Here is a 26,665-nt window from a genome sequence, read left to right on the forward strand (position 1 = left end):
AACCTAAGGGCATGGAGATTGAGTAGAAGCACATCCCCATGTGGAGATGGCTTGGTGGAGGGGCAATTCATGCTTTTGTTCTAGGTAGAGCAGAAATGCATTTATGTACACGTCAGACTCTGAGGTACATTCCTGATGTACTGAAATCCCCAGCAATACTTGTCACTTCACTAGCACCAGGATTGCAGCTGTATTGGTGAAAAGTAAAAGAGAAAGTTTTTATGACCAATTCATTTTGTCTGGCTGGGTAGCCTTGACCTGTTGTTACATCAGCTCAAAATGTAGTACCTGTGTCTCACTTCAAGTACTTCATTTTCAGTGGGCACTGAGTTCTGGATGAAAATAGCTACACAAATGCAAAAGTTCTGAAAACCCAGCCTGTGATGCCCTACAGGAAATCATAAATTTCATGTGTATAACCTGCAGGTTACCTGTTACTAAATGAAAGCACCTCGTTCAGCTGCAGTGTGGGTTGTATTAATGAGTTACAGGAAGATGCTTAAGACCTTCTCTCCTTGAAGTTAGCTCCTTTTCCTGGTTTCTTCTAGCCTAATTTCTCTCCCATTCTCTCTCTCCTAGTCTCTCTCACAGTCATTCTATTTCATTTCTTAATTTTTTAAATGTTATATTTAGTTAAAACCCACTAGAAGTATTTAAAAACATGATCCCACACAGTCAAAAAAATGTCTCAGAGTAACAGTTCTGTCAGTCACTCTCAGTGAGATTAATTTCTCCAACAAATAATTTTGAATGGAAGTACCTGAAAAATCACAACATTCCCATTCTGCTCTTCACCTACGTGAGGGTGCTCTCCAGACTTTCCAGGAGAGTTTAGCTGTTTTTTCCACTGAAGGAATCAGCACCCTTGATGTCTTCCTAGGGGCAAAGTGGATGTGAAGCCATTTGTATTAATCTTTACAAGAAACTGAGTTCTCAGAAGCCTCAGCAACACCCAGACAGGAAGGGTTCTCACTGGACTAAGTTGCAGCTGTGTACTGCAGCTCTGTAGTGTTTTGTAAATAATACTATTGTCTAATTTCACACTACTTTAATAAATTTACAGTTTAGATTTTTCTGTAAGCTCTTCAAAAGCTTACATTTGTAAAAGAGCTCCCTTCAACCCCCTTTCTTATTTTTTTTCCTTCCCAACCAATGCTGACATGTCCTGAACTTGCTGCAGAAGAGGGAAAGGTAGTTCTTTATCAACTTGGCTGCATCTCTTGTAAGGCCAAACCAGATCAGATGTCTGGTTTGGGCAGTTACCATCAAGACATTTTTGCAGAAATTCTTAGTGTGGGGGTAGGCTTTGTGCCCTCCTTGTCACACTGGTACCCACCAATCTGAAACTCATGAAGCATATACTGTCTGGCTGTGTATGCCATGGCAGGCAGAAAAGGTGGGGACTTTTCAGGATAGGGATCATGCTGGAGGGCAAAATGGAGCTGACAGCCTTCATAGCCTGTTCAGAGTTCAGCTATGGTTGCTTAGTCTGGAGAGGAGGAGACTCAGGGGAGATCTCTATCACTCTCTACAACTGCCTGAAAGGAGGTTGTAGAAGGTGGAGGTCGGTCTCTTCTCTCAGGCAACCAGGGACACAGTGAGAGAAAATGTCCTCGGGAGGGGTTCAGGTTGGGTATCAGGAAGAATTTTTTCACTGAAGGGCCACGTGGTTAAGCACTGGAATGGGCTGCCTGGGGATATAGTCTCACCATCCCTGGAAGTGTTCAAGAAATGACTGGACATGGTAGTCAGTGCTGTGGTTTAGTTGACAAGTGTTTGGTCAAATGTTGGACTTCATGATCTTGGAGGTCTTCTCCAACCTTAATGATTCAATGATTGTGATTTTACAGTACCTGAACTCAGGGCTTACTGAAATGTCTTGAGAGAGAGAGAGAGTAGGTAACCAGGAGGGGATAAGTTTGTTCTTGATCATTAGGTTTCTTTTAATGATGTGGTCAGACATGCAGGGGCTATGATGTGCCAGCAGCCCAGGACTCTTACTGTAAAGAACTTCCCTGTCCCAAATCTGCAGAGATCATTTTTCTCAGAGACATCTCTGAGACCTGTTGGTTGCTCCCTGACTTACCCAGTAATACTGGTATTTCTCAGAGTTTCTGAAATCTCTTGTCTGTTTCCCCTTTTGAGGATCGGGGCGGGGGGGGATATTCCTTTTTTAATTTTTTTTGTTTACTTTCAGTGTTAGTGCAACTGTTTGGATTTCCTTGCATAGTGACTCCACAATACTGAGGTCATGACCTAGACTTGCTTTCTTTGTATCTTCCTTGTTCCTGGAATGGCCTCCCACTTCATCTTCTGTTTTTATGTAGCTTGAGATAGCTTTATCTTCTTTTTACACAGGGAAATCTGAGGAAGGGAACTTTGTATTAAGGGGTTTGTAAGACTGAAGTGCATTGGATAGCAGTGGCAATATCTAAATTAACAGCAGCACTGCTAAATCCCATCTAAATCCCTGCATTTTAATTCTCTCTGGTTTTCAAAAATTGATTTAATTCTAGAGAGAAATGTGTGTGGCCAGGAAAGAAGAGTTTCCAGGACAGACTAGATGTTCCAATTTTTGCTGGGGCCTAGAGGCATTTGGAGCTGTCAAAAATTGTTCTGCTGGAGCTCTGGTTCTTGTCCACAACACAAAAGAGCTTTGCAATTTTTTTGAACTGTGTAAAACAGTAATTTGAAACTGCTTTCATTTTTCTTTAATGTTGAGACTTCTGGGATGTTTGCACTGCAGGCATTGCCTGTTGGTCAGCAGCCAGCCTGAACCTGTGGTGAGGCATTGCTGCATGGTCCTGGGAAGCAGGAAAATGCAAAATATGAGTGGATCTGAAATGTCTATCCATGCTGAATAGTTTACCTGGCTCAGTTATCAATGTGCTCCCTTCTGAAGCAGAGAGCAGAGCTGATTTCACTTGTTCATAAGTAAGCCAGTCTGGTTTCTCCTGCACACCATTCCCCTCTGCCAAGAGAAATAGGGGTATCCCTCCTGCAATGGCCAGAGTTCTCTCTTGCCTCTGGGCTTGCCCTAGGCATTGTATCTCATGGAATACTTTGCACCAATGGATGGAAGAAAAAGGTTGAGAGCAGGCAACTGTCCACATTGCTGCTGCTGTGGGGCTCTCACCATTGTGCCCATGGGGAGGGTGAAAGCTTTTATCTGTGACAGCTGTGCTGGAGTCCTTTGGGAGTCAGAACTTCATACTTACTTGGGGTTTGGTGCTCAGCCTCATGTGGTTTCGAATGCAAGCTAATGAGCAAATACCACAAACTGTGTAGAAACTGCATGTAGCTGCAGCTTGGGAGGAAAACAATAGCACCGGGTGAAGTCCATGTGTTTAAAGCTCACAGTGATCAAACGGGATTCAGATGTACTGCCTCCCCTTTCTGTTTTTTCTCTCCTTGCCACCCTTCTGATCTGCGTTCTTGGCCAGGCTCCAGTCACTGGGTAATAAATCTTAGGTATGAGTTGATTGTTGAGTATAACTTCTGGAGGAAATAGTTTTGCTATCTTAGAATCAGGGGTGCTCTTGAAGGATCTGTAGTAAGTGTCCTGGCTAATCTACCTGTCTTTGCTTTAGACATAAAGGATGAAAATCGGAAGTGGCCTGTGAAATTCTCCTTTTTCCAAAAAAGACTTAAAATTTTTTTTAGGCAAAACTGCACCATTTTGATGGAACAGTTCATACACAAGCGCTATGCAAGAAAACCTGGCTTCCAAGAAATGGTGTAACAATCTAAGAATTATCCTGTTGTCACCTCACTCCTTTATCCTTTGCCTTTAAATAAATTTGGTTTATTCCTTCCTGTGTCTGTCAGGTAGTAAAACAATTCTCAGTAAGCTGTTTTAGTTATGTTCTTTCTGTCTCCACACTTAACTTGTTTCCTTCTTGTGTTCAGTTAAACTGGTGTGTTCAGATCTGATGATGAAAACTAGAAGAGGGGTTATGGAGGTTTGAAAATGACCAGAACACTTAACAAATGTAAAATTGGGCATCTGTCTCCCAAAATGAGAATGGGCAGAGAAGGCAACTACAGTGTCTCTGTAAACACTGAAAGCTGCTAAAGGAAAGGAAAGAAGTTTGTATAAGACAGTTTGTATGACATGCCACTTAAAGCAAAAATGTCTTCCTGTCTGTATACTGGCATTGTCGTTCTCCAGCCTTTGATGGTGGCTAAAAATCAGTCACAGGATGGTTTGAGCTGGAAGGGACCTCTAAAGTTACGTAGTTTTGTAAAATGACTGACTGCTGTTTGCCAGGTGCCGCCTGCTGAAACTGTCCCTCAGGTGAAGAAGGAGAAGCACAGTACACAGGCCAAGAACAGAGCAAAGAGGAAACCTCCCAAAGGAATGTTCCTTTCCCAGGAAGATGTGGAGGCTGTTTCTGCCAATGCAACAGCTGCTACCACTGTACTCAGACAACTGGACATGGAATTAGTCTCAATCAAACGGCAGGTATGAACGGGACCGTACAGGAGTAACTGCTGCGTTTGCTCGTAGTGTCTGTTGCAGTCTGCAATGTTGGCAGGAATTTGTAGCTTGGCAGTGATGATGCACAATGCTACATGCCTTAGTTCACAAGCTGCTGTCTTTGTGTTCTGAGTGCGGCTCTGGGTTTTACCTCTCTTAGGTTTTAGTTCTGTGGGCAAGCCTACTTTTGACCTGAAGTAAAGCAAGGAAAAGCTCATAGCAGGGACTCAAGGGAACATTTGTTGGCACTTAGCTTTTCTTGCAGTTCAGAATTCTTTCTGTTTAAACTGTAACTTTCCTCAGGTGACATTGGTTTCAGCAGTATCTGATTTCCATCTGCAGCAGCTGTTTTCCTTTGCCTTTTCATGTGGTACTTTTAGAAGTGGCAGATATGTTTGGCTTAGTCTTTCCTAGATGGGTATCATAACAAACTCCCTATGTACGTTTTGCTTCCCTGATGGATCTGCCTTTTAAACAAATGTTTTTCAGGTATCTGTGAGTAAATGCAGGTTTCCTACATGAGTTTGTTGCCTAGATCTGAGCATTTTGCTGTTTCTAAAGCAGAGAACTGTCTCAAGCTCTTTATTAAACTTAATGGAATTGGTATTTTGGCCTGAAGCCTTTTTCTTGCCACTCTGGGAGAAGCTGAACTCTTTTAGCAGTCTTTGATTCATTACTTGCTGCAGATGGGTTTGGTCTTCTTATGCTGGGCTTTATACAGACCTGGAAGTTGGGACAGTTCTTGCTCCAAATAACTTGGAGGAAGAGGAAAATAAATTAAATGGGATCTCCTGATTTGCCAGCTACTCCTACTGTACATTATTCCAATATAGCAAACTTTCTTTTTGGAAGAGGCAGGCTGTGAGAAAAACTGGGAGGCTGAGCTTGTGAGGTTCCTGCCAAGGTTGCTGGAAAAGGGCTTGTCCAAAGATACTTTTTAATCCTTCTTAAAAGGATGAAACTTTCTTTTCAGATTCAGAATATCAAACAGACAAACAGCGCGCTCAAAGAAAAGCTTGAAGGTGGTATAGAGCAATACAGACTTCCAGAGGTGAGATCATTTTCTGGTCTTTGTTAATTGTGAAGATAAATGCTAATGATATACTTTGACTAGCAGTTAATTCCTTGTTGCACTTTTGAGAGGTTTTTATAAGCTCAGATACAAGTGAAAGTATATAAATGAAGTTACATAATTTTTGTTTTTGTTGTTGTTGTCTAGGTCGTCCAGAAATTTAACGCGCGTTGGACCACAGATGAGCAGCTTCTTGCTGTACAAGGTATGGCACTACAAGTTTATTTGTACTTGAGTTGTTGATAGTCAAAACCCTGCTGCGTTTCAGAGCTGAGTTTCTTTTCAGTGACTAAGGAAGGAGGACTTGGACACTGCCGTGTACTAATGCTCGAAGAATGTATTTGAACAAGAAAACAATATTCCCCTTTCCCCTCCCTGGGCAGTATAAATGGCATCGTATGAATGTTTGCAAATATTGTCTGCTTGTCCAAGCTTTCAGAAAGTGAAACTGCTAGAGTCACTGCTATGATCTTTCCCTGTGTAATTTTTCAAGCAGTACAGGCAGATTTACACAGGTCTTGTATGTTTGACTCTGAGCATCTTTTACTACACCTGTATTTTCTTCTCTTCTCCAGGGCTGATCTTAACTGTGTCTCTTGCCCAGTTTAGACTTTTTTTTAAATCCTGAATTAATCTGAAAAAGGTTTGAAACCTTGACAGAAGTTCAGCTTTGGATCTTTATGCTGTGACTTGAGCCTGATTTGTGGTCTTTGTGGAAATAACACACTGCTTTTGTTTTTGTTGCTTTTAGCAATCAGGAAATACGGCCGAGACTTTCAGGCAATCTCTGATGTGATTGGAAACAAATCTGTGGTGCAAGTGAAAAACTTTTTTGTAAATTATCGACGTCGTTTCAACATAGATGAAGTCCTACAGGAGTGGGAGGCAGAGCATGGCAAAGAGGAGACAAATGGAACCAATAGCCAGAAGCCTGTAAAATCCCCTGATAATTCCACTAAAATGTCTGAAGAGGAAGATGAGGTAAATCCAATTTAAAAGTCACATAAAATTCCCAGTCTAAGCTCAGTTCAGATAGATGTGTGTGTGTATTTATGTGTATATAGTCTTTGCAAAAGCCACTTTTGTCAGTCTTCAATCTGTGCATATTTCACTTTGTCTGGATATACACTTCCAATACTGATTTGGGGAAATGGGAAATCCAGGCTTGTATGAAAGTGGAAGAAAAGTAAATTTGCATCCCTCTGACAGTATGTGCATCTCATCAGAACATAAATGTTTTAAAACCTCTTGCTTCTGAAATCCTATGCTATGAGACCTTTATCTCACTTGGATGTTTTCCCTGCACTCAGTTCTCCCAGCACTTCTAGGTTTGGCTTTGTGGGACCATAGAGTCTTCTGAGCCAAAGCTTGTTCTTTCAGTTTTGGTGAGTGGTTTCACTTGAACGAAGAGAAGAAAGCTATAAGCAAGATGAGTGTGTGAAACTTCACTCTGGAATTACCTAAAGGCAAAGTTTCCTTAATTTTACAGCTATTTCTGTAAAGACAAATTCTAGGAACAGCATCTGCTTGATGGAGGTTCAGAGTTAACACTTCTCCAAAGGCCACATAGGTTTGAAATTAACAAAGAGACTGTAGGATGTTTAAGTATGGAAATTAGTTACAAAAATTCAGTGTTAACAATAAAGACAAATCTTTAGTCTTGCAGAGGAAAACCATGGTAGAGGTTTCTGTGTTAAAAATGTCTGATCAAGGACTCCCTTTGGCCCAGTTTATAAGACAATTTGGTGAAAAAGCTGTGTATTGTAACTGCAAGCACAGTCAACAGGATAAGGCACATTTTGGTTGCTCATGGAGTAAAGACTTACTAGTGTGCTGTATATTTTTGTTGCTCTGATTAGCTCTGTTACTGGATGACTTGGACATTGTCCTTCAGACATTCAAAACGCAGAAGTTCACAGCTTCACAAAACCTAATAATATGAAATTCTTAAAGATGCTTATATTTGGGAACTAAGTGCAAAGGTATGACGGATGAACAAAACCAAACTTGGAAAACTTGCCTTCACAGGCATGTGTGAGTGAAATTGTCCCATTCTTCCAGAATTGAGAGGTGGAGCAAAGCACCATTGGTGCTAGTACACAGCCACCAATTTGAAAGACACATGGCTCTTGTCACTGTCTTTTCTTGTGACCTGTAGAATTGTATGTTGGTTATGCAGAGCTTTTCTTCTCTGAGCCCTCTGAGATTCTTCCTACCTTCAAATACACCCTTGCTTCTGAAAGCTGAGGTCAAAAAAGGACAGTCTCACTTGACCTAGGGAAAAAAATTCTTCAGCAGGAACTGGAGTGGGCTGATGTGGCCAGGTGTATGGATACTGGAGACATGAGGATCCCAAATGAGTTGGGAGAGTGTGGAGGCATGACTGCAAGGTCTGGTAAAATTATCACTAGAGCAGCAGTTGTGATCCCCAGATTAGTGATGGAAAGTGCCCACTCTGGAGCAGGCCAAGTGCTGAGTTGTGGGAAGCAGACCAAAAGAAGCTGTGAATGTGGTGCCCCTGCCTTCAGAGGTGTAAGCACAGTGCTGGCTGGGTGTCTGTCTCAGTGGTTCTGGGGCCAAAGTGAAACGTCATTGGGGTTATGACACAAGTGACCTGCATGGGCTGGGTGTGAGATCCTGGTCCCTCCTTGTGCAGTGCTGCATGGCTGGTGCCTGCTCCTGAGGGCACTTGCACAGGCAGTGTCTGGTCAAGTCAGCAGTAGCCAGAAGACTTTGCTGGCCTAACACTGAAATCCATTGGGTGTTTTTTTCCCTGGCATGCTTTGGCTGTCTGGCCACCAGCATAGTGAAAGGTTCATCAGGCCTCTGAGTGCTTTGCCATAGCAAGTGGCCATAGTTCCTTTTATTTGAAGGGGGGAGGTGAGGTGAGGCTGCTGGTTATAAAGCAGCATCATCTCCAGTCCTAATTCCTGTGTGTTTGCATTCCCAGCAAATCCCAGTGTGCCTCAGAATAGGGAAAGCTGTTGGAATTTGTTCCATGTGCCAGGGCTGTATGTTTTGTCACTGTCAGAACCACGTATTTGGGCTGAAGTTTGGAGATGCAAGAAAGCCTGTGTGTATTCATTTTAAACTAAGTATCTGCTTTTTCTCCCCCTTCCCTCCAGGCTACTTCTGTTCTTGATGTCAGATATGCATCTGCTTCGTGAGAAGGTGCTGTAGCCTAGAACAATTTGTGTTGACTACTGTGTTATCCAGGATATCAGGTATTAGCAAACCTCAGACAGCCATCTGCATCATATCTGTGGACAAGCAGCTATTACCAAAAAAAAGGCAAACGCTTCCAGTCCTGTGCTACATCTGCCTTAATCTCCCCTCATTCCTCCATACTGCCTCCACTTTCTTTCAAAAGCACCCAGGTAGCTCAGCTCTCCATTTCACCAACGTCATGCTTAAGCATGGGGACTTCTAGAACCAGTAACACCTGTCTATAAATTTTGACCAACCTGCAAAACAAGGAGCTCCTTAGCAGCCCCACAGTAACTACACTTTAGGAGTTCTTATAATACTTGGTCCGTAGGGTATAAGTATGTATTGCTGCATGGCCTTGTGGTCTCCGCTTCCTGTGTATTCTTACGATGACACTATGATTAGTGAGCTTTCTATAAAGGAGGGGCCTGTGCACATGCCAGCTATGTCAGGTTTGTTCTGCAGTGACAGGACGTGTTAGCAAGCAATCATGACTAATGCAAAGTGATAGGAAATGTTATTTCTAAGGTTTGGTCAGTCCAAGGTTGTAGATGTAACTCATAACACTTCTGGTTTGTGCAATTCTTTCCACTGTATTTGTGTGTTCTTGCTTCATAGAAAGCTCCCTAATTGAGCATTTTACTCCTGTATATTTTAATGGCTTTTATTTAGTGCAAAAGGGAATACTTAACCTGGAACTGTTTGATACGCTGTTTAACTCCTGGCATTCAGCATTTGCATTGTAACTTGTTAAGTGAGTGCTACACAACTTTCTTTTTCCTGATCCTCTGTGGGATTAAGTCAAAACAACTTTCTCTGGTGCCTCTCCTTTTGGGGAATATGTGCCTTTTTGCATTTGGCAACCATAGATCACTTTCTGTCCCAGTGTCTCATTCCTCTTCAGAGCGCTGTTTGCCAAAGACATCAAACTGCTTCTCCCACTGGAAGTTTGGATGAGGGTTGGAGCACAAAATTCAACCTTCAGGAGTTTTTGGTTTCTTGGAAGTGTAATGGAGAAGAACCGGGTTAATTTTCATTGGCCATTTTAACCCTTCTGAAGCACACATCGCTTTCATGTTCTGAACCAAAATATGCAATTTAAAATCTAAGAGGTGCTTTTCCAAATACTTGGTGCATGCAGCTTTCAAATCCCAGCCCTCTGCTCGGATGGCCTATCTAGCTGGCTTGAACTGGAACTGTTCTTGCAAGTCCCGTGGGAGGACTTTGCACCTTGAACAAGGTGGTTGCTGACTGCCGAGCAGACAGTGTCCAGGGAAGCTAGAAGCAGCAGTATTACTTGTCCAATGGAAAGCCGCAAAATAACACTAGTCACAAAGCATTTAAAAATGGTTAATTTAATGATGTTGGAAAAAACCACCAGGTGTCTTTGCAGGTGGAAGAAAGGACCTTTCTTGCCCCTCTACAGAGGATTCAAGCCAGATGGCACACAGTGATGTACAGCACCAGCCTTTCTTAACACAACTTGAAATGGGCTGGCCTGTGGCCTGGCCTGCAGCTGAGGTTTGTGCAGGTCAGGGCTGAGCCCTGGACTTGGTGCTGAAATTTGGCTGCTGGGCTGTGCCATGCTGTGTGCTGTGGTGACTCTGCTCTCTGTACCTGAGCAGGGCAGGCTAATGCCAGCTGGGCAAGAGAGCTGGCTCTGGCACTTCCTGCAATGTGGTCACAGCCCCAGGAAAGGCAGGGGATGTGGCCTCTTGTAGCAGTGAGGTGTGGTCTTACCCTTGGGCCATGTGTGAGAAAAGTAATTCAGTGTCAGGAATTGGGCAGCAACACACAGGCACAGCACAGGTAGAGATTTCCTGGGGCGAGTTAGAGTGCGGAGCCCCAAAAGGGCCTGTTTCAGCCACTTGCCAGCTGTTTCTGAGCAGTTCCATTCTGGTAGCTCCGGAGAGATCCTCTGTGGTGATGGGAGGATGGAAGGGAGTTATTCCCTTTCCTCTGTATTGCTGTTTGTGTCTCTGCAGCTGTTGCTGTGAACTGGCAGCTCTGGTGGCTCAAATGTTCCTTCAGACCTGTGCCAGTTGGAGCTGGGAGTGTCTTGTGGGAAGGAATGCTAGGTGTTAGCCAGTGTGAATTAGGAATAAAGACCGGGCAAATAGCACTGTGAATCCAGTTGACAGTTGTGGTGTAAAGCAATGCTGCTCTTTAGAAACACTCTAGTATTAAATATTAAACCTCCTGCTGGTACCAGTGCATGGAGACAGGTCCTCACTGGTATGGGAGTGGTGTGGGAGCTTGCATCCCAGCTGGGGGAACTCATCAGGAGAGGCTTCTGCTGGAGACTTAGGTACCTGTGAGGACTTCTCATTGGTTTTTGCCCTCAAATCTGTCCATCTTATCAGAAAAGTTGTGTTTTGGCTTCATCCCCATGGGGTAGGGGGAAACGTGTATAATTTGTGATATTAGGAAGAAAAAAGTTGTTTAATTACTTTTCAGTTGACTGCTATCTTATTGTAGTTGATACATGCAATATAATAGCACTGTATTTTAAACGTTTAGTTTTTTACATTCTCTTGAACTATGTTTTTAAATGGGATAAAATCATTTTAGCTTTTGAAATGGTTTGACCTTGTTTAGGTGAAGACCCTCTTTTTCTTTTGTTAAATGGGTCAAGCATTAGATACATCAACTGGTTGAATTCTGACTAGAAGGGTCCACAAAGATAACTGCATAAGATAAGAATATTCACTTAAATTTTGTTTCTTAAACTATCGATGTGAATGTCATAATTATATATATTTTGTGGAAAATGGGAAATTATTTCTCCTAAGTATAAGTTATTGTGCAAAATATGGTATCGTTAAAGAAAATGATAGTTTAAGTTTTAGTTTTAGAAATCTTAAAGATATAAAAGTGTATTGCATATGCATAAACAAATTTCATTTGTTCTATTTAATTTTTATGTAGTTGTGTAAAGTGCTAGGTAACTTCTTTTTTCTCTTATCCATTAAAACAACCTTGTTACTTGAATATTCGTGTTTAACTGGTTTGAAACAGTGATCAATTTTTGTAATATAATCTTATAACCAAGGGAAAAAAATACACGCCTCAGTTGTGCTTAACAGTAAAGCAACAATGTACAATCAGATGCTTAAGACCGTAGTAGCCATACCTGGTAGTGCAACCACAAGGGTTGTGTCTCAATATATTTAATACCAATGGGGATAATGGTTTCTTAATATATTTTTACGAGTTCGCAACCAGGAAGACCCCATAAATATCCACTAGAACACTTTTTTAATAGTTAAAATAAGAGTGAAACTCTTACTCTTTTAAAGCAATGTCCTGACAAACATTTTTCTTTCCTGTACAAGTACATCAGAAACATTATGTATTAAAATATGCTCATTGTCACTTTAAATTTCAGTTTTTATTCTATGAAATTGCTAATATGCTGTTGGTATTCTTGCACACCAAATATGAGCCAAACAGTGCATTACACTAATTTGATCACTGGATTTGTGAACAAAAATCTCCAAGTTAATAAAATGCAAAAATATCATAGGAAATTTTCTTTGATAATGCGTTTATTCTTCGAATTGGTATGAATTTCTACATAGCCCATTCAGCAATGAGTGGGCTGATACTTTACAAAAATGAGAAAAATTATTTTATTAGCTCCAGCTTGTCTTCAGTAAGTCAAAATCTAGTGATCTTGTGCAATGCCCCAAAAGCAAATACTTTCTGCCACTCCCTGGATTAATGCAGCTTTTCCTGTTGATAGTAAAGCACAATTGCAGTGAAAGTTACAGTTCAGAAGATGGAAGGTCAGTATAGTCTATGCATGTTGTATAATAATGAGTGTTTACATTCATATTCTCCTAAAATAAAATTTATACTGGAGTGTATAGTATTCCATTATGTAGATTTTATCAATTTTGTTAACAGCTTATAGATTGCTTAAAAGAAGTTTTTTCAAGATTTTAAAAGATGTATAAGGTTAAGTTTGCAAATATAATGGAAATGCTGTATAGCTTTTGAAGTGATGAAATACTCGTTGGGATTTTAAAGAAAGTATGTTGTAATAATGCTGTTGTAAGTAATATTTTAAATGTCTTTTTTGCCTGTTTTCTATTATTCAGCACACTTACTGTGATGAATGTTCATAGCATTATAAAATTGCTTAGCCACTGAAAAGTAACATTTGGTTTTGGATTATTTTACTGTATGAGGAATTATAGTGGGGCAAATTCCTTTGTGAAATTCTACATAATTCATTTTTCTATGATTTCCAATGTTTGCTGACATCAAATAAAATTTTTTCAAGCCATTGATGTAATAAAATATGTAGTAAAATGTTATTGATGTAAAGTGTGGTTCTGATGTGTTACTGACCCCCTGCCTTTCAGATTTTGGTCAGGAGGTTTCCCCCTTCCTGACAGTGTCGTCCCTAAGATGAGGATGACCTGAAGAATTAACTGCTGCCTCTTTGCTTCATGTAAAAAGCACTTGGTTGTACGAGTTACCAAGATTGCCATCTTTCAAATGGAAGAAACACATTTAAGATACACAGGAAAAGGCAACACTTGCCCTCAAAGCTTAGCAGTGGGCAATGTTGCTATTGAAGATGCTTAGAAGGGCAGGAAATTTTGCACCTTGGAAATTTCAGGAAGAACACGTTTTCTGTCTTCACATGCTGGGGTGCTGCTAAGCACTAGACACAGAAGCACAGACAGGACTTTGTGGGGCTGTTTGGGGGAAGCTGCTTTGAGCAGGCAGGTCCCAGCAGTGCTCTGAGAGCCCGGGGTTAGTGCAGGACGGGTGACGAGAAGTTCTCTGCTTTGTTCATGTGTGTTAAAGGCAGCACAACTCCTACAGCAGGACACTGGTGGTTTCCAGCTCTGCAGCCTATGGAGGGCAGGAATTAGTCATGCATTTCTATATTGTAAAGCAAAGTGGTAGGGAGGGGAGACTGATTTGGGGTTTTGGAAGAACAAGCAGCATTTTTGAGAGCTGAGGATGTTTCCTTACTGGAAAGCATTCCTTGTAATTTTCCTGCTGGTAGAGAATACGGTACCAATATTGTAGCAATATGCTTTTTTAGGGGAGTTATTTGACCCGAAGCACTTAAACCTTCAATACAAACCAGCTCTTGCCCATGTGCTCCCCAATCCCAAAGTAAAAACAAAGAGAAAGAAAAAGAAGGAACTTCCTTTCAATCAGGGAACATTAAAAGGTGAGGAAATGGGGACTTCCCCTGCCTGAACACACACTCTTCTGAGGCGTCTAGAAGCAAAGGTAAAGCAGTGATAATACCACTGCTTCTGGAAACACAGATGCTGTATCTGTGCCTGGTAACGGTACATACTTTAAATGGGAATGCAGTGTTGAATTAATGCTGTATTATTCCTGTTAGTCTGTCCTACATAAATTGGAATCTGAACATGGTGGCACTGAACTCTTCTCCCTTAGAATTGGAGATGCCTTGCAGGATGTGGTGCAAGCTGGAGTTCAGCTGAAAGGGAAGAGTTCACTGTTGGTGCTGCTAAGTGTGACAAGATCTTAATATGATCCCCAAGGATCAGCTTTATGAAGTAACAGTACAAACCTGGATTTAATTTCATAAACTATCTTCCAGCCTGAAAGATGCAGAGTGATGTTTGAGAGAAAAAAACAGCTATCAAACCTATGATTCACCTCTAAAGCATGCTCTGGCTTATCCATCCAAATAGCCTTTGAAGCTGTAAGAGTAAATGTAATTTCTGGTCATGCTTTTAGTAAACAGTCAAAAAAATGTATATGTACAAACAAAAACATTTCTGCAAAGGGCCTGCGGACATTGGTAGAGAAATTGTTTTCTTTTGCTGCAGAAGAACTAAGAAGGAATCACTGTAAAATTACATGGAAATGAAGTTACTAAGGTTATCAAAAAAGGAATTCCTGAGGACAGTAGTGTAGAGAACTGAACTTTGATAGATGGAGAAATCACTTGGAAGCTTCCCCTGCTGTAAGGGGAGAAGTTTGTATGGAAGAAGGCTGCAGCCTAGCCTAACAAGGGCAGCAAGGGGCAGGATTTACTGATTTGGGTAAAATCATTGACCAGGTAAGGAGTTCACACTGGGCAGATGAGAAATGGGAGTCACCTCATGCTGACTTCTTGTTTGTAGCTGGGGGTGAGGGAGAGGTGATGTGTTTGTTCTGTTTGTGGACGTGTTCTTCGTTTTCATGAAGGTAGTTTGCAACAGGAGAAGGAATGAAGGAAATGCGGAATGATGGAAATAAAATGTGGAGATGCTTTTTCCTCTCTGCACTCTTTGGGGGCACAGACCTAATTTGTCTGACATCTAGCACATGAGACTGGCTTAGCAAGACCTGGATAAGCTTTTGAAATGGACGATGAGACTGTGTGTGTGACAAAACTGAACTGATTTCTATTAGAAAAAGATGAATAGGAGATCTCAGTAGCTGCAGACCTCTTGATGCTGCCTTGTGTATTCAAGGTTTAGAATAAGACACGATGGAAAATGAATTAATGAAATAGAAGAATGGGTGCAGTAGGTTTGCCAGAGATCCACGTGTACCTAACTATTCTATGGCAAGGTGCAGGATTCATCAGTGGATAGGGATATCACTGCCTGAGCTCGCTGTCCAGAATCCCTTAGAGAGAAATAAGCTTTTGTAGGGTATAATTAATTGAATCCTAAATTAGATGTTGAAAACTGATCTAATGTATTACATCCTGAAAGTGCTTATTCCCTTCCTTATTATAGATCAAGGTGTAGAGCCTAGGGCTGTCTGTGATGTGGGAGCTGGGCATTAACCACACTGGTGCCGTGGCTGCCTGGGCTTAACCCAAGAGGGGACAGGGACTTCGACCCCTCACTGCAGTGCTGGGCATTGTGCTTGGAGCTGGACAAAGAAATGTTGATGCCTCGATCCAAGGCTTTGGAAAGTTCCTCAGGGGTACTGTGTTCTTGACACAAGATACAGTGGGGAATCTGGGATGGTTGCAAACTTCTGGAGTTTCTAGACAAGTATGTCTTCAAGATCTCAAATTATCATTGCTTGTTGGAACTTTCCTGATTACAGAACTAGCTCCCCAGTGGCTTGGAACCTTTTAAGTGCTCTGTAAATGTACCTTTATTGTGTGGGGAACCCCACTGGGCCAGATTTCAATTCCTTTGAGCCCTGTACCCCACCTCTCTTGAAGGGACAAGCTCAGGTAAGAGGTGTCCTGTGAAGAAGTATCACTAATGCTGAAAGCGTTAAACTTCAGGTACATTTTCTACCATGTTTAGCCTTTCCAGTACAACTTTAGGGACAGCTTTCCTAATGCAAAAAGTAGCTTTATGTCTCTTATCAATATGTTGTGCTGTTAATGCTCCCAAAAAATAAATTAAAACCAGCTATTAATAAACCAAACCCAAAAGCAGTCAATTGGATGTTCTCCTTTAAGCTAATTCCCTTTTGCTGCGTGACTGGTTCTCTCCCCCTTGTACGGTCAAGTCTCACTGGCACAAATATTCTGAGAAGATAACTTCTAAGCTTAAACAAATTATCCTTTAAAAGTATTTGTATAAAGATTTCAGTTTCTGCAATTAATCATAGGAGGCCGTGGGTTCAGCGCCGTGCTTAACTCGGGAAGCAAACAATACCCTGTGCCTGTGCTCCATCACAAGCAGCCTCTCCCTTTGACTTTCAATGAGTGACCCAGAACCACAGTGGGATTTAGCAGCAGAAAAATAATTTAAGAGAACTGTTCCATGCGCACAGGGAAGATAAACTAGTCAAGCAATTTGTTACGAACAATGCCTTTAGCCCAAGGCATGGATGGATAACTTCTCTTCCTCATGGTTTTATTTTAGTGCATTGTTAGCAGTGAGTGCCGGGATCTGCCAGGGCTCCAGATTTGTGGTTCAGCATTCAGTGTCAAGAAAAAAGATCATAATAAATATCAACTGACTTGCATCTTCTCTTCCCTCAAATGTGCACTGCCTAGGGCCTCCAGAATGAGAAATACTCTGAGTCCTCTTCTGCCAGCCTGACTTTCAAGGTGCAGAGAAAAAATCTCTTACAGTAAGAGGAGAAAACTTGATTTTGTGCATGTGTGTTTGTGTGTGTGTATGTCTATATAAAAATAACCTATGACACCCTAACTTCTTCTGGATTTCCCAAGGTATGTTTTTATTAACGCTTTAAACCATAATTCCCCCAAATGATGGGGTGTAACCCCTGCTATAGGCATTAAAAAATAGCCTAATCCAACCTTTGTAAGGTACATTTACATAGTCTGCAGGGAGAGTTGGATCAGGTGGATAGTAAATAACTTCATATTGTTAGAGCAAATGCAGTTTTAAATGATTACCTGTCAACCTCTCATTAGGTGTGGACCAAGCAGAAACTTGACAAGATGTGCCTTGCTAATGAGGGGCTGTGTTGGTGTGCTGTGAGGAGCAGCAAGGTTTCAGCAATGCTTTATCGACTCAAGAGAGCGTCCAGCTCCTCAAATTGCTTCCTTGTTAGTTGGTGGACCTGTTTTGAGGACACAGATGAGGAAATTATGTTGCATTCAAGAAACATTTTCCTTTTCGCTTTGTCTGCCGGCTGTGGTAGTTTCATAGACTGAACTGTATAATCTCAAGGATTTCACTAGTAATTGTACTAACAAGAGGGCAGTGAACGTGGTCCAGTTTTCCATCCTTCTGCAATGTTATGAAAAGAAGTAGTTATCTGTAAAATGTAGCAAAGAGGGTGTTTGTGGTTTTTGTTGCTGTTCTTCAATTTAAAGATTGCCATAAAGCAGAGGAATCATCTCTGTTTCCCTTGTAAAGGTGCATTTTTTCATTTAGTAACTCAGTTTTGTTTCTACAGCCTCCTGGGATGGAGAGGTCACAGTGCTGTATTAATGAAACCTGAGTAATTGAGATAGTTTCCAATGTTTTTACATTTTAAATGTTTACTTAATGGCCTGTAAACCCTCAGGAGAATATGTCTTTGTTTAAAAATTCAGAACCTGCTAAAGGCTTCAAACAACTGCTGGTTGCTTGGGGGGACTCAGAGCATCTCTGTGAGCTGCTAACATGCTCTTGGAGGTGGAGCAAAACTATAATTGCTGCTAATTCCTGCCAAACCCAAGGCAAGGTTAACTCACGCGTGAGTTGACATCTGCAGATGGGCAGTGTTAGGATGTGTCCTTCCCATGGATTAGTCATTCCTAGAATAATGACCAGTTAGGGCTTGCACTGCCAGCCTGTGGGTGTTTGGGAGGTAAAAGCCTTAGCTAATGTTACACAGTAATAGAAGAGCAGTTATGTACCTGAGACATTTCCTAGTCGTTGTGGAACGTGGCTACCAAAAGCCCCAGAATTGACATCACAGGCAGTGTGATCAAACAAGGTGGTGTTAAAGAGGTTTGTGGTGGAACTTGTCTAATAGCAAAGGGTTATTTTTGGCTGGTGTAAGACAAGCCCCATGAAAAGTCAGTACTGGTGGGAAGGGGCTGACTGGAGCTGCATGTCCCTGTTGGAGGAGCATCACAGAGGCTGAGGTTGTGTAGCAGACTGGAGGGATGGGTCCTTGGCTGGATGCAAGAGGCTTCTGGAGAGATGTCAGCGTGGACTTGTTCTCTGAAGGCTGAAGTTCTCTGACACTAGAAGGATATTGCCCTTGGTGTTGGCTTGCTCCTTGGCAATGATGGTATTTTTAGCAGGTTTTTCTGGAAACTCCTAACCAGGCATAATCAAAGCACAGAGTAAAGTTGGAGAGCACAAGAAGAATGCCTTGATATTATACACATCAAGAAGATTGCTGGGCTGTGCTCCAGCTGCAGATTAGCGTGGGTGTCTAGAAATCAACAGAAGGTACCTGGAACCTACGCTGGGAGCAGTGGAAGCACCATCACAGTCTGTGGGGGAGTTTGGGCTTGGGACTGCTGCCACGATCCTGTCTCTAAGGCTGTTCCTGAGTAATGGATAAAAAGTTTGGGTTGTTTTCCCTGCTGAGTCTGGCTGCACATCACAAGTCCTGTTTTTTTACAACAGCCTTTTACAGCAGGTTGTTCTCCTAGAATAGCTGGAGCTTTGGAGAACAGTGTCCAAATTTCTTCAGTGTGTGACTGTTTTGTTCTAAATGAGTTGTTTTGCAGGCAGACCCCCAAGGGCCACTTGCCTGGGTGGCTTTAGCTCGGCTTGGTTTAATTTTTGTATACTAATTATTCCTTTGAGATTCACTTTGTGATTTCTGTTCAGCTGTTTAGGTGTCTCGGCTGAGAAGACAAAGTAACATGTCATTTAAGTAAATTAGTATGTGAAAACTGTGTGTCCTGAAGTGTCTGATTAATGCTCACAGAAGCCTTTGGAAGCCATGTGTTTGTGGCTGGAAGCTGGGCAGCGTGTGCAGGCTTCTGCCTTAAACAGTGCCTGCAGTAGAAGCTAGGGAAGAAACTGTCAACTCTACAGGAGGAAGGGGCATGGATGTGTCCTTGCATTTCCTCTGCACTCCTTCCTGGCCTAAATCTGCATTACTCTGACCATTCAAAGCTACTGAAATCTGCTGGCAAAAAATCCACCTGTTGTCCAGTGGTGAGGCTGAGGCTGCCCAAGGGCAATGGCAGGAATGGTGAGGGGCTGGAGGGAGGTGGTGCCAGTCATTGGGGGGTGGAAGGGAGGCACTGAGTGTAGGCTGTGCCCCTGGAGCAGGGAGAAGCTTGGAGCCCTAAACTGACAACTTATTTTTGCAGGAGATGGTTTTTTGGCCGGGGAGGGTGAACAGGTGGATGCTTCAGCCCAGGCTGTGTGGTAGGGCTAGAAATCAGCTCTTGACGGAGTCCTGGAAATGAGGCAGCAAGGGGAATTAATCATTAGCTGAGCTGAGTGACAGATGTGCCACATTCTTTATTGCTGTGAAACTTTGAGTTTGGTTGTCTTTGTACAGAAACTCTTTCTCAACAGCCCGTGTTCAATGCAGGAGTGCCAGGTGGCACCTCCAGCCTGTACTTTGCCAGAGTAGGCAAAGCTCTGAGGAGGCAGGGATTCGGAAGGTGTTCCCAGTGGCCCTGAAAAGGGATTAATCTTGTCAGATGACAGCCCAAGCAATACCTATCCCAAAGAATTTGGGACTGCTTCAATAAATTATGAATCACTAATGATTTATTTGGGAGATTTCTCTGAAAAAAAGTCTAGATTAATATAATTTGAAGGGGAGGCATAAACTGTGCTGGGATGAATGAAGGACTCACATGTCTAGTGATAAATGATCAAGTGAGATGACTTCTTGTAGGTTTTGAAGGCTGGAAACCAAGGAGTGGGGTTTTAAGCATGCAGCTGCCTTCAGATGCAATGTGGTAGCTTGCAGGTGTTGGATGCTAGCCCGACCTGCCCAGCTGAGGGCAGAGGGTCCCCCAAGCAGGTCCCCATTTGCCCAGGTCAGCAGGACAGCAGAGGGAGCAGATAGTGACTGTGGAGTGAGGAGTGCTCTCCCAAGTCCAGCACTGCTGGTATTTACCTCAAAGGCTTTATCCAGCCTGCCAGGACAAGTGATGCTGTTCTCTTTGGGAGGAGATGTCTCAGGAGGACAAGCCATCTGTACAGGCAATTGTGGGAGCTTGCCCTAATTATGCCTTTCTCCCCTTTCCTCTCCCACACACTTCAGCAGCTCCCATCAGGTAAGGCATGCCAATTTATTCATAATAGCATCCGCTTGATGTGACTGTTTCCACGGCCTTTATCATATCTCTGCGCTTCCAGAACATCAGCTCTGTCACACCTGTAATTTATTCTCAAGCTGTAACGTAGCTCTTGGAATGATGCCCAGGTTTGACTTCAAGCAATGATGAATTCACAAGGTCCCAAAGCAAATGGCTTCAATTTTAAGTTACCTTTGCTGCCTTAATTTGCCCAGCATCTTTTTTGTTTTCTATTTGGCATATCTCATTGCATCACCTTCTGCCAGGTTAAAAACACTATTATCAGCCACTTCTTCCCAGCCTGCTACTTGTAAATGAGGGGGCAGCTACGCCTCAGTCTTATTTTGGATAAACCAAGTAGTTTGAGTTTGCTGCTGCAATCACTGAAAGGAGGACTTTACAGAATTTAAATGCCCTCCACTCAAACTCGTATTTGGCGCTGGTGACCTGCATAGGTGAATCTCCCTTCTCCTGTGTTTCCTGCAATAAATTATCAGGCAGGTAAGTTACTGGCTGCAGCCAGTTACCTGATTCCTGTTTCATGGCTGCACTGAAGATGCTCTGGAAGATCCATTTAACCTAATCCAAGGTTTCTTCTTTCCAAAAGGTGATTTCCTGTCTCTGTGTTTGTCCTCCTGCATCAGCCACATCTTGCTTGGGAAATAATTGTGTGGCTGCTTTGCCTCTTTGAGGAGCCCAGCCAGAGCCCACCTTCCCGTGTGATGGAGGATGCTGAGTGCAGAAAGTGATTAAATGTTTGCCTAGCAAGTCGAGCAGCGTGTTAACTGCCTGGAGGAAAAGCAGGCTTGTGGGACTTGAGCTAAGCTCATTCATTTTCTGATCCCTGAACTAATCTAAATGAAAAAATGAAATGAGAGCAGTTCTGCAGTCTCTGCAACTCTGCCTCTAATTGGCAAAGTCCAGGCAAGGTCCCAGGTGTTCCTGAGAAAAAAACCAACGTGGTTTCCTCAGGAGGCCTGGGGGGCACCAGGATCTCAAGGCAAAACCAGCCCATGGGGCAGGGAGCTGGATGGAGGCTCCTCTGGAAGGGGCATGGGGTTGCTCCCGTGGCATAACAAGCCAGGAGTGCCACCTCCCTCCTGCAGCAAGGACCTTTCCAGATGTCACCTTTCACTGAGAGGCACAGCTCACAGGTCTGTGAGTGCTTTCCTGTGCCACCTCTCTGCTGCCATAGGGAGAGCTGGGGAAATGGTTTGCCAATGGAGGAGCTTCACTGGCATGGCAGGCACATCCGCTTCCATGTTTAACCTGTCATCTTGCTCCTTCTACCCTGTCTATCTCTGGTATTCACATGTTGCAAGTTCAATCAAAAAAAAAAGGGAGAGATGAGTTATTCATGCCCAGGAAAAGGGAGTGTGAAACCTCTCTGGGGTCTTGTCAGCAAATATTGAGCATAGCCAGGGATAAATTAATAAGAGCCCCTGGGTCAGCAACTTTCCTGTTGGGCAGGAAATGCCAGCCCCAGAAGTGTCATGTTAAGGCACACCTTGTCAATGTCTAGGAGCTGACAGCACAAAACCAAACATGGTGCTAAACTGCTCATAAATCTTACTCCAGCCATGGGGTCTGTTGGGTTCCAGCTCAAGCCAAGTGCCTCCAGGTGAAACGGGAAAAAGGCAGTGGGATGTTCTGTTCCCCTTGAGAGTGGCAGATGGTTCTGGGTTCAGTCTTTCTAAAGGCTCATTTTCCACCCAGAGATGATGGCATTCAAATCTCCTCCTGTCAGAGAGGATTGCCTTGCGCCTAAGTTGAGGAAAGCATCTCCAGCATCTGAAATAATGGGAAAAGTTTGGGATCTGTGGAAGAGGCTAAAGGAAGGACAAAGGCTACTACTGAAATTGCCTCCCACTAACGCAGTGCCAGCAGTGTTTCACCCACTCAGGAGGAATGATTATGGAGATCCTCGATAGTGACCAAGTGGGATTTATCGGAGTCAGCCAGCTGCCGTTCGCCAGCAATGGAGAAAAATTATGTGCTGCACTGGGAGAGGAATTTGCAAACCCCAGTACAAAATGAGTAATAAGGGTAAATCAATTGGAGATGCACTGTGCTTTTCCTGGGAACGGCAGAGTGAGCAGCACAGCGTTTAGTTCAATTGGGAGCGTTAGATAAAATGCTGCATTTCATATGTGGGCATTTACTGGTATTTCTTTATTTTTAGAAACACTGTTGGCTTTTGGAATCATGCTTCATTTTGGTATGGCAGCAGTATTATTGGGAAGAGAAATAATGCTGCAGATGCTGAGTTTCTTCTTGAGTGCTGTCCCCATGTTTCTCCAGGTCTTAGGGAGAACTGGAGCCAAAGACCTGCCCAATTTACTGCAGCCCAGCTGGGTTACCTGAGGACGAGCTGCTGCTGCTATGGTGGGAGCCTCCTGTATGTGCCTTTGAGCAGCCACTGTAGGGACAGGCCCCCCTTGCCCTGTAAGCCCTCAGGCCTCTGTTTCCTGCAGGGAAAGATCAGGTTCACCTTTTCACCAAGCCTGTCTCCAGCTTCAGCCAGAGTTTCTCCCTGTGGCTCCTGTGACAAGCCCACAACTGTTGGGGCTCTCTCACAATTATGCCACCCTCGGGGCTGTGCAAACATCAGCTGCTTGCAGGATCACAGGGAGCATTCTCCAAGCAGGAGAACCTCTCCAATGGTGTATTACATCTGCCTTTAGAGTGGGTTGGAAAAGTTAAGCCTTCCACATTGCTTTCCAGGAGTCACTGGTGTCCTTTTCCAGTGACCCTTGGCCTCGGTCACCGTGGTACAGAAAGGAGACCTGGCACAGGGAAGGTGGCCTCCCCTTCCCATGCTTGTGGGAGATGGATTAAAATTATGCTTGTTTTGGTTTTTTTTTTTCCCTCTAACAGAGAACTGTAATTAAATGTCTCTTTCCTTAATGTCTCCTGTGGTAATTTGAGACAACTTATTAAAGGCCTGATGGCTGTTCCTGCTGCAGAGTGCTGCTGCCTCCTGCCCAGCACCCCGAGCAAGGTCAGGGGTCTGTTGTGTGAGATGCTGCACTGATACACAGTGAGATGTGACTCTTGCTTTAATAACCTACTTCTCAGTAGGTAGCTGGGCCCTGTGAACTCCCAAAGGAGGCCTTTATTGTATTTTTTTTTAAGAGATGTTCCCTGAAATAGAGGAATGAGATGAATACCGTATTTCTCTGTTACTGGTTTTAAAGAACAAGGGTAAGCCATTGAAAATATTACTCATGCTTTTCCCAGTCAATGCTCCGGCATGTTGATGGGATGAACCAAAGGAGAAACTTTCTTCAGTGAAACAGCGCTGCTCGGTAGGAAATTTCCTATATGAAAACCTCCCCAAGTAAGGGTAGAAACACAGAGATTAAGTGTCAACATGAAGCTTCAGTTGTGAAAAGGAAAATAAATGACGGCTCTGAGGAGAAAATGAGACGTAATTCAGCATGCTTTAGCATGCATACTCTGCTAGGACTTCCAGCACTCAATCAGAATTCCTATCCTTTGAAAAAATAAAAAACTGCAGTCAATTAAAAATCAAATAGTCCCATGTGGATGAGTTCAAGTGACTAGGCTGTTTTTAAAAAATGTTTACTTCATGTGCTTACACTAATTGAAATGCTAGTTATATTGAATGAGTCTTTAAAATGCCCTGGCCTCACTATATCCCAGCAAATGTCACAGGGAAAAGCATATTTAATTATAGTCTGCTTCAGGGGAAAAAAAAAAATCAAGATTAAATTAATACTAATGTCTGTTTGAAAAATATAATAAATGTTAGACTAGGTGAGGAAGCATGAACAATCATCTGCAGCTTTGCAGAATACTGCATTTGCAAATTCATGGAAAATTAAAACCCATTAGCATCTTGAGTCCTTTGCAGAGGAATTTAGCAGAAGTTGTAGCTGTTCTCCTGCCCTGCTGGCACTGCCCTGGGTGGCTGGTGTGTGCTGCATGCTCCAGGCAATGCCTGCCCTGGCCTTGGGTACCTGAGCTTCCTCCTGAGCAGGTGGAAGGAAGGTTGGATGCTGTGCTGTTATCCTGCTCTGGGAAGCAGGGACGTGGCAGAGGTGGGTGCTGGGACTCATCAGCCTGGAGCAGCATCAAAGAGTCAGTGAGGGACAGGGGATGCAGAGGGGGTTTAAATCTCTGTGAGACGGGAGGCTACAGGTTTTGTGTGGCCCTTGGCCATCAGGAACACAAATTTGTTCCCTTTGCAAGCGCCAAAGCAGTAAAACATACTGAAAGAGCCATCCCAGAATGCCTGCCAGCCTTCAGATGAGTTTATACAGACGCTGACGTGCAGCCAAAGTGGGAGGACTTTTACTGCCCTTAGCAGATGTTGGTGGCTGCCACTCTAAAACTGAGCTCAGCTGTAAATCAGTTTTTTTACCTCTGCAGGATTGTTTTTTCCTTCTGTAGTTTTCACTGTGCTCAGAGCAGCATCACATTCTTCCCCATCACCCTCTCCCTCCTCCATTCTTTCTTGTGCCTCTGCCAGGGGCTAAAAGTTCCTGGTTTCCAGACATGAGCATCTAGCTTGCAGCAGACCCTGAAGTCGCAGTGCTCTGGATGCGGAGCAGCCACCCAGAGGAGCTGCAGCTCCAGGGCCAGTGCTGGATCCCCTGGGACCAGCCTGCTTTGCCCTGCAGGGAGCTGTCACCGAGGCTCAGCCACAGCGCTGGGTGGAGGAGCCCAGCTGTGGGTAACAGCCTCTCCACACGGGCAGGACGTGTGGGAGGAGAGGGGACGTTGCCTGACAGGAGTAATGACTTGGATGCATCTCGCAGTGTATGAGAGAAATTAAAAAAATCCTTCTGCCAGCTGAAGAGAGGCATCATCTGCCCGTCCCTGGCTGCAGACTCAAGCTGTTCCCAAAACTGCCCTGGCTGGGTTGCTCTGGGACACTGCGGTTCAGCCCCTCTGTTGGGAGGGACAGAAGGACAGACTTGCATGGAACAAGCAGGACTTGGTTGTTCTTGGTGCTGGCCTTGTCACCCTTGTGCACCCCAAGTGTCCCTGTGCTGGCCCCTCAGCCCCTTTCCAGGTGCCGTGAGCCTGGCCAGCCTCCCTCTCCAACCCAGAGAACCAGAGCTGCCAGCTCCTTTTTCCCTGGATGAACCTGATGAGGGTTTCCAGTTCTCCTATTGGTCTGGCCCCTCTAGTAATCCCTTTAGAGAAGGGTGGAATTGCCCACCAGCACACTGAATAACACCTCAAAATACATTTGTGTGCTGGGCTGGGACAGCAGGCGCTGCCTCCCATGAGGTGGATAAGCTGAAGATCCCAGACTGAGCCAAATCGCTTTGGGCTCAGGGGATTTTATTCACAATAATTTCCCCCCTCCTGGAACAATTTAACTTGTAACAGACGAGCTGTGGTTTGTTTATCTGTTGTTTCCATAGTTGTTCTGCTGTGACTGGCAGATAGACTCTAGACACATGGCTACTGGTTTGTAATCTTTAATCACGCTATTTTGGGGTTTTAAGGACAATGATCCAAAATCAATATATCTATTTTCCCAGAATAAGCAGGCCTTTGCCAGCCTTGGCCTGTGAATCTGGCTTCCTCCAGTATGTCCAGAAACACTAGCTTAGGGTTGGTTTTTTTTTCATTTTACTTTAGAGTTATCTCTTTCTGCATTGCCTTCACCTACTACTGGGAATTGGGCTTTTATTTTGTTTTTGTTCCCTTCTTTAGTTCTGCTTCTCTTTATTTATTCTCTGCAAGCTCCTGTACTATGATACAAAATTTTCTTCAGTTAAATGATATGAATCCCATCCTGGTTTCAGATGATGGTGACCAACTTCCCTTGTTTAGGGCAAATTTGCGAGAAAACTTCCAAGGAGGTCCCTCTGGAAAGTGGATTCAAGAGGCCCCTCCCCCAGCTGGTTTTGGAAAGGATTTCCTTGGAGAAAAGTGGAAAAAACCTTTTTATTTAACAAGCAAAGTATTTGCAAGCATAAAAAATGAATAATATTAAACAATAAAACCTCTCATTGTTCTGAAGAGATGGCAAATTCAGGAAATTCTTGTTGTGGAGTGTAGCTTGGCTTACCCAGTCTCTTATCAGTTCCTCCTGCTCTGGAAAAGGCTGCATCCCAGCCCCGGCGGGCCACAGGTGTGAGCTCCTGGTGCTCTGCTGGGTTTTCAGTCCAGAGCAGGCTGATCAGTTCCAAGAAAAAAAAAAAAAAAGCCACAGTCCAGGGAACTTCTCTGACTCAGCTAGCTAAAAGCTACCTAAAAGTAAAGGAGAGGTCTCTCCTGC

General features: G+C 43.5%; 1 protein-coding gene across 2 annotated transcripts in view; it reads left to right on the forward strand.

Annotated features, from left to right (window-relative positions):
• Positions 1-13,072, forward strand: part of RCOR1 (REST corepressor 1) — an 83,001-nt gene extending 69,929 nt beyond the window's left edge. For both annotated transcript variants that reach the window (XM_066188841.1, XM_066188842.1), the window contains 5 exons: positions 4,271-4,465; positions 5,454-5,531; positions 5,700-5,757; positions 6,304-6,533; positions 8,678-13,072. In XM_066188841.1, coding sequence (XP_066044938.1) covers positions 4,271-4,465; positions 5,454-5,531; positions 5,700-5,757; positions 6,304-6,533; positions 8,678-8,719 — 603 coding nt within the window. In that variant the 3' untranslated portion in view covers positions 8,720-13,072. The remainder of the gene's footprint in view (positions 1-4,270; positions 4,466-5,453; positions 5,532-5,699; positions 5,758-6,303; positions 6,534-8,677) is intronic.
• The last annotated feature ends 13,593 nt before the right edge of the window (positions 13,073-26,665 follow it).

Source organism: Chamaea fasciata, unplaced genomic scaffold (assembly GCF_029207755.1).
Source record: "Chamaea fasciata isolate MVZ Bird 193981 ecotype frontalis unplaced genomic scaffold, bChaFas1.0.hap1 SCAF_7, whole genome shotgun sequence".
Lineage (NCBI taxonomy): Eukaryota > Metazoa > Chordata > Aves > Passeriformes > Sylviidae > Chamaea > Chamaea fasciata.